We start from the raw sequence: 12381 nt of genomic DNA on the forward strand, positions 1-12381 counted from the left end.
TGCCAACAAACACTATGACAAGTAGGACCTTGAACTCTCCATCCACACTTACAGCTACCTACAACCACCAGCACAAAGCACAAGCCCTTTGCCAGGGTTAGGGAGTGCAGGTGACACTACAGCCTGCAGACTTGCTTACTCTAGCCCTGAGGCTTCTACATCAACCGAGAGGCTCACATAAAACAGTCTGTCACCAGGCATCATGGTAAAGGGCAAAAGCATAAATACTAAATTCCTGACAGTTCAGGAAATAACTCTTTTCAACATTACTACGAATATGGAAATGATTCTGCATGAGTTTTACGAAGAGCAGGAGGCCCAGGAAGACTGGAGGGTTTGCCAGACTCCTGCCAGTGGGGGGGCAGGATGCCCCCCTCATTTCAGCCTGGTGCTGGGCTAATCCCCTCACGCTCGAGCAACTTCTCAGCATCTTTTCTCCCACAGGCTGGCCAAAGGGAATATCACGAGAAGGTACCCCCCCACATCTTCATGCTAGCAAGATACACAGCCATTTAGGGTTTTGCCCATATACTGCTGGCCTTACAAACACAGAGGGCGGGACACTTTGCCACTCCGAGCCCTACACCAGGAGTCAGAAAGGTCATTCCCAGCCATGAAGGCAATGTGCTTCTGAACCCTGCAGTTCTGAACTGCTCTGCTTTAAATCAGCATCTTTCAGTATTGCGAACGGGCAGTTCCCTACCAACCCCTGTGTCCCAGCCTGATGCTTCTATTATCTGCTGTCACATCTTCCTTGAAGTAAGTTTTCCTGCATGGCTGAAGTAGCCAGCAAAACTGAAACCCAAGAAAGTCACATGTGGATGTCGCTTAGACCAGTACCCAAGTCCAATGAAGACATGGCAAAAAGAAACAGCATCCTCACAACAGCATGGCCTTGAGCACAAAAATTTCATGCAGAACTTTAAACACAACCCACTTTTAAAACATTTGCACTCTTAACAGCCCACAGAACAGTCCCCAAAACGCTGATAGCCTGAGGGAGTAGCGTGTATCTAACAAAGCTGCCTGAAGCCACAGCAGCTGGAATCCACACAGTACATCCTGCCATCAGCTTTTTTCTTTTTAAAAAAAGAAAAAACATCTGGGACCACTGCCCTAAACAATGCCTTTCTCCACCAGATGGAATCTCACAGCCATCCCAGAGGCTCTCCCTACACTTGCTACATCCTTGATGAGCATCTTACCGTGTAGATGGCCAGAAGCGCCAGCTGGTTGTATGGGCGGCCATTTTTGGGAGCAATTTGCTGAGCCTTCAGGTACCAGCTGAGGAAGGGAAGAACCAGAGAGAAAGGTTTACTGAAAGGACATAAGGTTGCTTTCCTTGCTGTTAAGGGTGCAGAATTCCCCTCGCAGCGCAGTGTTGGCAGTCCTGGAGGAAACAGACCCTTTGCACAAGTGCCCTCTGCCTGCAAGAGCGTGCACAGGCAGCGAGCCTGCACCTGGCCTGGAGAGGCAGCTGGGGCACAGGACTAGAGAGAGGGAAGATAGAGCTGCAGAAGGAAATGTTCTTGGCTCAGCCTGAAGAAGAGTATTTAGCCAGACCCAGCAAGCGCTGTCCCCCGTGCAGCCTCAGGCACAGAGAAGAGGCTATTTGGGGAACATTTCTCTCTCAGTCCCCTTTTTAGCTCCACAGCAGCTGGGACCAGACCATCCATGTTCCTTAGCTTGTTCCCCATATTTTCAAGATACTTAATCATTCCAAGAGAAGAGGCATCCGTTCAGTGGCAGTCCATCCATCCCTCCATTCTCCTCTCTATTTTCCCTCAATTGTATTATCCACTATCCAGCTTATATCATGCCACACGGATCCATCAACACTCTTCAGACATATCATGAGCCTGCTAATGTTCTCCCAAGCCTTCCTGAGATATCAGCATACTCCATGATGTCCACAGACCCCCAAATCGGCAGATCCCCCTGTCCTGTTCTCCAAACCTCCACAGTTTTCAGGACTCCATCCCCCATGCTGGGCTCACTTGCCCCCCCCCCCCCCCCCCCAAGTCTTTGCTCCAGAAGAAACATCAGAAAAACAAGAGTGACAGGAAGCAACAAGTGCCAGTAACTCCTGATGCAGTCAGAACATATGGACACATATGGGAACCTCTTCTAGCTGAAAAGCTACCAGAAAATACAACAGCCATTCTGCCAGCCTCAACAGCATAAAGCCTCCCTGCTGCAGGATCAGCACAGGTCAACTTCCACACTAGATGGCTGCAGGATGACTGGATCTGCTGGCTTGCTCTCTGGGACAGCAAAACAGCCTAGACTACATCTTTCAGCTTCACAGGACTGCAATACAATAAAGAGGTGTGGAAAGACTTCTTTGGCTAGAGGCAAGTTTAAGTGTGAAATGAGACACATCCCTTCTAGATAGAGGAAGAGCTGCGCTCAGCGCTACAGTGAAGAACACAATACCTGCGTGCCTTTCCGTAGTTTGCGGTGTCATTTGCTTGTTCTCTGTATCGGCAAATGTCCCCTTGACAAATCATACACCTCTGAGCACTGATCAGCGCGTACTTCACCTGGAAAGAAGCATTCAGTACATCATGTGGGACCTGCACAGCCCTGGCTCACCTGCAGACCCAGTGAGCACAGAGGGACTGTAGAGAGCCAAGAGGAGCTCTCTGACACACTGAAGGTCTCACAAAAGGGCAGCAGAATGAAATGACAAGGCTTCCTGGCAATGGTTCAGCATTTGTAGGGGCAAGCCAATCCCCTAAACACCTCCTCTCTTACAACAACGTCCCATCTCTCTCCAGAAGAGAGTTGTTCAGCCCATGAGCAATTTGAGGACAGCTGTTAGACAAACGCATCTCTCTGGGAATGGAGCTGGACTAAAATATCATTTCCCAGCTGTCCCTTGCACCTGCACTCACAGCTCAGGGCAACATGCTGTCAAGTGTCAGGGAAGCAGCACAACTGTTAGCTTTCCTTGTTCATTATTCTGGATTCCACAGACAGACATAAGAGATGTTCAATATCTAAGGCGAAGCCAGGTTACCTTTGGACACTTCTTTCCCTTTATTAGCCCTGGTCACAGAGCTGATACAAAAAAAATTCTTCTTTGCAAAGGAAGCTAAGAAATGTTAATGCACCAGAGTCGGTTCAACAAGTTCTCCAGCAGCTGAGAAAGATTCCCTGCAAACATACTGACATCTGTTCAGGGTACAGCTGCCTACCTCTTGGCAAGGGCAGCACATTGAGTTCAGCATGTTGCATACAGTTAACAGGATGAGGAGTCTCCAGGAGGAAGCCAACCTACCATTTTCCTCAGAGGCTTACTGCGGATGGCCATCCCATCCATATAGTCCTCTAGCTTGAACTGGTATGACACCTGCAGCTTTTGGAGTAGGCCATCAAAAAAAGAAGTGCCCTGCAAAACACACGCATGCTTGGATGTTACAATCCTTCTGACGTTGAGCACAAAATCACCACACCATCCCTGCCACATTGTCCTGGTTTTGGCTGGGATAGAGATTTTCTTTCTAGTACTGGTACAGTATTATGTTTTGGATTTAGTATGTGAATAATGTTGATAACACACTGATGTTTTCAGTTGTTGCTAAGTAGTGTTTAGACTAAGTCAAGGATTTTTCAGCTTCTCATGCCCACCCAGCAAGAAGGCTGGAGGGGCACAAGAAGCTGGGAGGGGACACAGCTGGGACGGCTGACCCAAACCGGCCAAAGGGGTATTCCATACCATGGGATGTTACGCCCAATATAAACCGGGGGGGAGTTGGCCTGGGGAGGGGATCACCACTCAGGAACTAACTGGACATCGGTCAGCAAGCGGTGAGCAATTACATTGTGCATCACTTGTTTTGTATATTTCATTCCTTCTATTATTGTCATTTTATTATTGTTGTTATTATCATTATTACTGTTTTCTTCCTTTCTGTCCTACTAAACTGTTCTTATCTCAACCCACAAGTTTTGCTTTCCCCCCCCGCCCCCTGATTCTCTCCCCCATCCCACTGGCTGGGGGGGAAGTGAGTGAGTGGCTGCGTGGCACTTAGTTGCTGGCTAGGGTTAAACCACGACACATGCAAGAAAGAAGGTCCCTCTCCCTGAGGTTTGGGCTGTTTCTCTTCAGAAAACAACAAGGAGGCTGGGGGATTTCCAGTCTCAGAGGTTTTCAAGACTGAGCTAGACAAAATCAAGACTCACCTCATCTAGTGTTTGAGGAGTCTTGCTTTGAGCAGGAGGTTGGACTAAAGCCCTCCAGCAGTCCCTTCCCACCAACTTAATTCTATAAAACACATCCTCTCAGATCTGTCACCCTACCTTCTACAAAGAGTAAGCTGAGCTGCACAGCCTAATGGAATGACTTCTAAGCAAATTTGATAAAGATGGCACAAACACCTCCAGGAATGCTTCTGTTTATTTCCACTTCAGGACATTCATTTCATTTTAGCGTAAATCAATTTCTAATTAACATAAACCACACCAAAACAGGCCCAGTTTAAATTATAACAGATGTCCACCTGGACCTACACCTGCCACACTAAACCATAATCTGTCTGAGCATTCTCCTTGCACAAGATGGCCTAAGGCACACAGAGATATGAATAGGATCAAGAAGGCTAGTTTCCCAGTTGCACCATCTCATTCTAAATACCAGCCAATCCCACCCAAAGCTTTAGTGGAGTTTGGGGATGTTTCTCTCTTCTTACCTCATCTAGAAGCTGGAGCAGTTTGTTCCGAATTTCTTGGGCATTTTCTCCCTGAGGGTCCTTGAGGAGCTGCCGGAATTTCTCAATCACCTGGTAAAACGCGTTCTTCCACAGCAGCTGGTCCACATTCTGGGTATCAGAGAACTCGATATCCATCAGGATGCACCGCTCGTACAGCTGCAGCATCTCCACCCTACAGCGAAACACAATCAGTGGTCAATACAACAGCAACTGCCCAGCCCGAGCCTGAGCTGCCAGGCAACATGTGCTGAGCCACCTGCTGCTTTTCATCCAGCAAACACGAGATGTCAGCAGTTCAGCCAGCTTGCACGCTACGGCAAATCGATGCTTCCACACTTGTCCAAGAGGGAGATGGGAGCTGTTGCAATCAAACACCCTTCCTGCTCCAAGGCGGCAAATCGGAAAGGACCACCTCCCTTGCACATATGCATCAGAACAGATCAGGGTCTGGCAAAGAGCAAGGAGCTCTGCTACAGTTCTGCCACTGGGAACAAAAAGGCACAAGCGTCTCCTGATACTAACAGGGAGAAAGTGCACACTGCCAGGCTCTGCTCCTTCTGAGCACAAAGTCTGGCTACTACGGGCCAGAAACAAACACACAAAGAACCAGACGGCAAGAGAGGTCTTGCCATTAAAATGATCCCCACCTCCCGTCCATCCAGCCAAAATACACAGCAGAAACAGAGACCCTACTTCCTCAAAAATGACTTGAGAGCCGAGAACATCACACTTGAAGGAAACAAAGCCTCGGAGTCCCAGAAATCACATTCCCCTCGCCAGCTACCTACAGCGTTGTCCGGACACTGGAGCAGAATTGTTCCCCTGAATTTAATAAAATAGTTGCAGCTCTGCAATATGTGGGACAAGTTTACGGTAAAGGGTATCCTCAGCTGTTACTGCCTTGGCAGCCTTATGCCTTGTAATGCTTTGAGCCCTACAGAAAACAGTACAACAGCATAGATGGTAAAGCCTAGAGCAAAGCCAGATGGCAATGCCTGGAAGAGCCTGGCAAAATAAGGGAAGGATGCTGGTGGGTTCCTGTGCAAAGCACAGAGCATGGTTCTGCTGCCCTGCCACACACAGTCCCCAAACCCTGCACACACACGCTTGGACAGTGCAAACACCAACCAAGAGAATTAGACATTTCTGCAGATGGACATCTGATAAGCAGCACTTGCATCCAAGAGCCCCAACACAGCTCCGCAGAGAGGCTGGCAGCACACACTCAGACACAGGCAGGAGACACACCGAGATGGAGGGACACTGCCGGCAGGAACAGGGCCAACCATGCCTATGCTCCCAGGGCAGAGTGGGCTTCATACAGGCCACAGCAGCACTGCACAGTCTTTCCTCTCCCTCCAGACAACAGCTCTGGGTGACCCTGACACCCTGAGGAAGACCTGAAACCTCCAGTACTGCTTGAAGCTCAGACGTATCCTACCCTGTAGTCTATAGGGCAAGTCCCCAAAACACAGAACAAGCCCTGAAATGAGCTCACCTGCTAGATTTTCTGCCAGTCAGCTCTGAAAAATAAGCCTCCAGAGAAGCCCTGGAGACACAGAGGTCACAAGTAAATGTGAAAGATGCCAAGTAGAAACTTGCTACAGCCATGTTAACTATGCTCCAGAGCACCAGTGTCATTTCCCTCTAACTAGCTGGCATCACCAGGCTACTCCCACTGGACCGCCATATGTCACAGCATTGAGTGGTGTCAAGAGCAAAACTACCCAGTGCTTGAAAGGCACTGTCACACAGCGTCAGGAACCCACAAAACACTTCACAAGCACAAGCTGAAAGTAGCTGCCCCTGAAGCCCACAATGCAAATCAGACAGCAGATAACCAAGGACAGGTAAGAAAGCAGAAGTCCGCCAGCAAATACTGAAAGCACTGGACTGAGAAAGATCAGCTCCAGCAAGAGCAAGAAGAACCCTAGAACCGCAGCGGGTGTTTGTCCTGCTCCTCTGTGTCCCTGCAACGCGGACAAGGCATTCTACAACCACAAGAAGCCACAGCTTAGCTCCCAGCCCAGGCAAACGATATCTTCACCCACAGTTTCCTTCCAAAACCCACACACCACTGGCACACGACAAAGAGACCCAGCACGTCAAAAGCTAGCCAGCCACTGCCCCATCTCCCAGTCTCTGAGACATTGACGTCTCCAGCGTACCAGATCCCTAAGGAGACACCATTTTCTAGATAACAGTTCTGGTAGTTCACCCTAGAAATTACTTGGTCACACATCCCTCACAGCACAACCACAAACCTCAGCTGGGCCATCTTCTCCAGCCCCTCTGGACTGATGCGGTCTCTGGAAAGCAGATTACTGAGCTGCTGCTCCTGGTTCCCAGCCTCACGGAGGAGTTTGCTGAGCTCCTGCTGCTGCATGTTCCGCATCTGCTGCTCCATCTCAGGACTCAGAGGAGTTGGGGGGAGTGGGCCACACATGTACTGTCCCGCCTGGCCAGGGTACCCGGGGTAATAGGCTCCTGGGTACACACCATTGCTTGGACCCATAGGATACTGCAGGGAGTACCCGCCATAAGGATACTGGGGGCCTTGACCGGAAGCCCGAGGGTAATAGTAGGGGTTGTCAGAGTTTTGGAACTTATAGTAGGATGTCTGGGCCTGGCGGGCTTCTCCCCAGGATGTGGGGCTCACTTCATCGTCTGTGTCTAGAAAGTGAAGCTGAGCGGTCTGGCTCTTCAGGGCGGGTTTTTGGTCCGGGTTATTTGGGTCCCACAACCTGCGAGCAGTGCCACCTCGGCCCCTGTTTCGGGGACCTTTACTGCCAGCCCCACCGAGCAGGAGCCTGGGCCCAGGGTGACTGGGTTCAGGGGAGCCCACAGCGCTGGCAGAGAGGTCTGTGTTGGCAGGCAGGAACAGAATCCCACGGCCCCTCCCTTGGGGCTCTCTGCTCTGGCTCCTTGCCTCCGAAGCCTCTGAGTCATTGCAACTAACAAACGCCTTCAGGGGCTTTTTTTTATCTGTATCTGCCAGACTGATATCCCTGTTCATAGTCTTGCTGTCAAATGTGACTCGAAAGGGTCCCTTGACTTCCCGGCCGTTGCTGCTCCATTCGCTCTCGCTCCTAGAAGCTCGACTCTGCTCTGTACGCTTCTTCTTGTCTGAATTCCTGCTGGAGACATACGTTTCTGCCTCATCGATTCTGTCGTCATCCAAGGAGTCAGTGGAGGATGCAGAGAGCTGCTTCCTAGGACGCATTCTTTCTCTGGCACGCTCCTGCCGCCTCCCCACCCCGTCCACGAGCGGGGCTCCGTCTACACTGTTGTTGCTTCCAGCTGAACTTGTGCTGCAGGTGCGGTACCGGCTCCGCCGCTTGTCAGAGCGAGAATACCGTTTGGTAGAGCCCAGCTTCCCCTGCATCACCTCGTCGCTTGTTCTCCTTATCCTGTCACTTCGCTCTATTCGTCTTCCTTTTTCTCCCCTTGAGGCTTTAATTCCTTCCCCTGCCTGGCTCCCCTCTCTGTCCTCCTTGCTTGATTTGGTTTTCCTGTTATTGTCTTTTCCAGTACCTTTCTCAATCTCTTCATCTCTCTCTACTTTCAGCTGCTCCATCTTACTGGTGACTTCCTCAGTCGCTGGCCGCAGGGATGGTTCTTTAGCAGCTGAATGCAGGCGTTTCCCAGGCTGGTAGATCTGCTGGTCCGGCTTCTTGGTTCTCCTGGTGGTCTTGGGACACCACTCATCTGGAGCAGGCTGCTTGGACAAGTTCTCTTGGCTCTGAAGACCACCTTTAGTCTCCATCTCTTCATTTTCCTGCGAAGGACCATTCTGCTTGGGGCCATCACCTTTGCCGAAATCCTCCATGACTGGAGCCCCTCCTCCCAAAGAGCCCTTATCACTGGCACTCTCCTCCTTGCCCTCCTCAGCTCTGCTCCTCTCCTTCTCTGACGTCTCATGCTTTGGTGGCACAAGTTTGCTCCTCAGTCGGGAGAGGCCAGGCTTGTAAATCTCCAGGTCTGGGCGCCTGTTGTCTTTGCGATGCCTTGGCTCCTTCACTTCCTTCATGTTTTCTGGTGAAAAATAAACAGAAGAAAGTTATTTCCACCACACACCAACCAGGAACAAAAAAAAAAAAATCATGACAAATATTCAGGGAGAAATATTAAGTAAAGGCAAGGAGCCTACCACCCTCAGGGCAGGTCCAAGAGAACAGTTCTGAAAATCCACGTCACGGTTTACAGGAAATCACAGAGTAATAGTAGAAAATGAGAAAGTATAACAAAGATGACCAAGTCCTTGGCCTGATTCACTTACAAACCACATCCCACAACAGGTTTTGCCTCAAAGCACGAACAAGCGGAAAAATGGACAGCTAAAGCACAACGCAAGATGCATGTGCAAGTACCGGGAATAAACTTTTGGCGTGACAGGTTTCAGCAGCAGTTGCCTGCCTGCTGCTGGGGCAGGAGCCCTTCTGTCTGCAGGTGCTGCCTTCTCCAACAGCCCCCCTGCTGTGCCAACGGATCGTTTTGAGTCAAAGATGCGTCCTCCCCCCCCCCACTTGCTCACAACTCGGTAACGTTTCTCTCCTCCTCTCTGCAACTGTATTCACACAAAACCCCATCAGAGAACACAGCCCGGACACCGCATAATCAAACATTTCACCAAAGCCGGGCTGTTACGCTCTGCGTTTCCTCAACTTTTTCCTCCTACCAGTAACTCGCACCAGCCCGCACCACCGAACCTCAGCCACGCCAAAGCCACCGCTACCGAGGGGCTCGGCCCCGGAGGCGGCAGAGAGGTCCCCGAGGGGGCAGGGACCGACCCGACTGCCCCCAGCGGCCCCTGTCCTCTGCGCCTCGGCGTTCGTGTGCTCTCATCCCGGCGACAACCGTGTCCGGGCCGACGCGGGCCCGGCGGGGCGGCGGCCCTGCTCCGGCCCCTACCCCAGCCCCAGCCGGGCGGTGCGGCCGAGGGGGCCCGGCCCGCCCCCGGGCAGGTGCCGCTGAGGGGAGGAGGGAAAGGCCCAAGCAACGTCTCCCGGCTCGCTTACCGCCGCCCCGCCGATCCCTGCCACCCCCTCACCTCGTCCGCCGCCGGCCGCGGCGCGGGCCTCCGCCGCCACCATGTCCCGCAGCTCGGCGGCCGAGACGCGGACGCGCTCCAGCCCCTCCGCCATCTTCCCCTCCGCCGGAGGCGGGACGGACGGCGGCCGCGCAGGGCCAAAAAAAAAAAAAAAAAAAAAAAAAGGGGGGGGGGGGGCCGCCGCGCGCATGCGCGATCGCCCCGGGGACGGGTGGTCGCGGCCCGCGCAGCGCCGAGCACATGGCCGGGCCGCCCCGCCTGGCGCTGGCCGAGGTCCGGGCGGCGGAGGAACGGCTCCGGGGCCGGCTGCACCGCACGCCGCTGCTCACCAGCGGCAGCCTGGACCGCCTGGCCGGCCGACGGCTGCTCTTCAAGTGCGAGCTCTTCCAGAGGACCGGCTCCTTCAAGGTGCGCGGGGACGGCGGCACTGAGCGTCCCTCGGCCAGCCTCGGGGCAAAGGTCGCTTCTCGCACCGGAGAAACTCGCTTTCCGCCGACACCTTCCAGCCTTCGAAGCAGACGTGGCTCCTGCCAACCCGCATGGGGGCTGAAGCGCTTCCCAGGGCACAGGGGAGGCTGCAAGGAAGGAGATTCCCCACCTGCCCGCAGAGCCCAGCACGCCGGCTCCCGGGCACGGCGGCACTGAGGGTGCTGTGCTCTCCTTCCAGATCCGCGGTGCCCTGAACGCAGTCAGGAGCCTCGTTGAGGAGAGCAAACGCGCTGGAGGGGGGCTGCCTCGGGCCGTCGTGACGCACAGCAGTGGGAATCACGGGCAGGCGCTCGCCTGTGCTGCCCAGGCAGAAGGTAATGCATATGCCGACCTCCAGCCCCAGCTCAGAGAGCAGCCGGGCAGCAGGCAGAGAGCCAGGGGTAAACGCAGAGCTGGTAAATGCAGCTCCAAGCACCCAGCTCTGACACCCCTGGAGACAGCAGCAGTATCCCTCTCCTGAACGGATGCAGGAGCTACCATAGGCAAGGCATGGCTGGCTCCTGCACCACTAACTGGCTGCTTGCAGCTTTTTGGCTGTCAGATTTGCTTCCTCTTTCATCACACAGGGATTCCCGCCTATATCGTGGTGCCCCGGACAGCCCCACACTGTAAGCAAGCTGCCATCCGCACCTATGGTGCAACACTGGTGCCATGCGAGCCCAATGACAAGGTATGTCACAGGGAAGACTGGCTCGGGACACGGCACAGCTGGACTGAGAGGCGACCATCTGCGCTTTCCCTTAGGCCAGAGCAGAGACAGCGTCTTGCGTAGTCCAGGAGACAGGAGGAGTCATGGTGCACCCCAACCAGGAGCCGGCGGTGATTGCAGGGCAAGGCACAATCGCCCTGGAGGTACTGGAGCAGGTGAGGGAAACGTACAGCCCGGACCCGGCCCGGGGCTCTGCTCCTCGTAGGCAGGGGCACAGCAAAAATGGGTACCCGAGGTGCCAGAAGCAGTTACGCTTCCTTTCTGCACAGGCACCTGAGGTAAATGCAATAGTGGCTCCCGTTGGAGGTGGAGGAATGATTGCAGGAATAGCAGTTGCCATCAAGGTAGGCAACAGCTCATCTGGGAAGTGCAGGGCTCCCAAGACAGACAGCAGCTTTTCTCTTTAGAAACGGAGACACCCTGTTATGAAAATCTCTGGGTACCCGGGGTTTGCATGGCAGCAGCATGGCCTACTCGGCCCCCTGCGCGCGCAGCAACAGCAGACAGGCACACACTAGTTTCAACTGAGCAGCTCCTCCCGCTCTCCGCAGGCTTTGAGACCAGATGTGAAAGTGTTTGCTGCTGAGCCACGCAACGCAGATGACTGTTACCAGTCCAAGGTAAGAGGGGAACTGACCCCCAACCTTCACCCGCCGGATACCATCGCAGATGCAGTTAAAACCAGCATCGGACCAAACACGTGGCCCATCATCAGGGATTTGGTTGATGATGTCCTGACAGTCTCAGAGGAAGAAATCAAGGTAAACGCTCCCGGCTCCCTTCTCACGGTAGCTGCCAGCAGACAGCTGCCTCCATCCGTGCTCTGCCCCTCCACTCTCACCCCTCCACTCTCCCAGGGCAGCACAAGCTCCTGCACACCACCGCAGCTGTTCAACACCCACATTGTCTCCAGCTGGAGAGGGCTGGCGGAAGCTCTGCTCTCCCTTCCCAGAGCGCTGCAGAGAGATGTGCACATGCAGTGCCCTCCGCAGCCCTGGAGCAGCCTGTACTTGCTGCTGGGATGACAGCTGCTTCTCTGTCCCGACAGCAAGCCACGCGGCTGGTGTGGGAAAGGATGAAGCTGCTGATTGAGCCAACAGCAGGCGTGGGAGTGGCAGCCGTGCTCTCGGAGCAGTTCCAGGCAGTCCCCCGGGATGCGGAGAACGTTTGCATCGTGCTGTGCGGGGGAAACGTGGACCTGAGCTCCCTGACCTGGCTCACAGACCTCCCTGGGAAAGTGGAATGAGAACGGAGCGGTGTCTCAAGTGACGGAAACCTCACTCTGAATTTGTACAGTCTGGTTTGTGCGCTACTAAAAAACAGATAAACAACCCCAATCATTTGAAAGTTTTTGTGGAGGGATAAGGGAAGCTGGCCTCGGTCTCTACAGCACAGAGTTGCTTGGTTCCACAGTAAAG

The 12381-nt window shown here is 53.5% G+C and overlaps 2 protein-coding genes across 7 annotated transcripts in view; one reads left to right on the forward strand and one right to left on the reverse strand.

The window, feature by feature from the left end:
* SMG6 (SMG6 nonsense mediated mRNA decay factor) overlaps positions 1 to 12381 on the reverse strand; it is a 119404-nt gene that overhangs the window by 106464 nt on the left and 559 nt on the right. For 2 of the 5 annotated variants that reach the window (XM_030028808.2, XM_030028807.2), the window contains exons 1-6: positions 9766 to 9875; positions 6980 to 8750; positions 4695 to 4887; positions 3284 to 3394; positions 2437 to 2543; positions 1206 to 1284 (exon numbers count right to left, since the gene is read on the reverse strand). In XM_030028808.2, coding sequence (XP_029884668.1) covers positions 1206 to 1284; positions 2437 to 2543; positions 3284 to 3394; positions 4695 to 4887; positions 6980 to 8750; positions 9766 to 9859 — 2355 coding nt within the window. In that variant the 5' untranslated portion in view covers positions 9860 to 9875. Of the gene's footprint in view, positions 1 to 1205; positions 1285 to 2436; positions 2544 to 3283; positions 3395 to 4694; positions 4888 to 6979; positions 8756 to 9764; positions 9876 to 12381 lie in introns of those variants that run through there. The other 3 variants (XM_030028806.2, XM_030028805.2, XM_030028809.2) reach the window with 2 other exon arrangements.
* SRR (serine racemase) lies at positions 9968 to 12300 on the forward strand. 2 transcript variants are annotated; one of them, XM_030028828.2, is made up of 7 exons: positions 9968 to 10173; positions 10433 to 10568; positions 10821 to 10924; positions 10999 to 11118; positions 11233 to 11307; positions 11515 to 11724; positions 12012 to 12300. In XM_030028828.2, the coding sequence occupies exons 1-7, from the start codon at positions 10006 to 10008 to the stop codon at positions 12207 to 12209; spliced, it is 1011 nt and encodes a 336-aa protein (XP_029884688.1). In that variant the 5' UTR covers positions 9968 to 10005; the 3' UTR covers positions 12210 to 12300. The 2 variants fall into 2 exon arrangements, with proteins under 2 accessions (XP_029884688.1, XP_029884687.1); XM_030028827.2 differs by having other exon boundaries at positions 10999 to 11307.

This window comes from Aquila chrysaetos, chromosome 10, assembly GCF_900496995.4.
Source record: "Aquila chrysaetos chrysaetos chromosome 10, bAquChr1.4, whole genome shotgun sequence".
Classification (NCBI taxonomy): Eukaryota; Metazoa; Chordata; class Aves; order Accipitriformes; family Accipitridae; genus Aquila; species Aquila chrysaetos.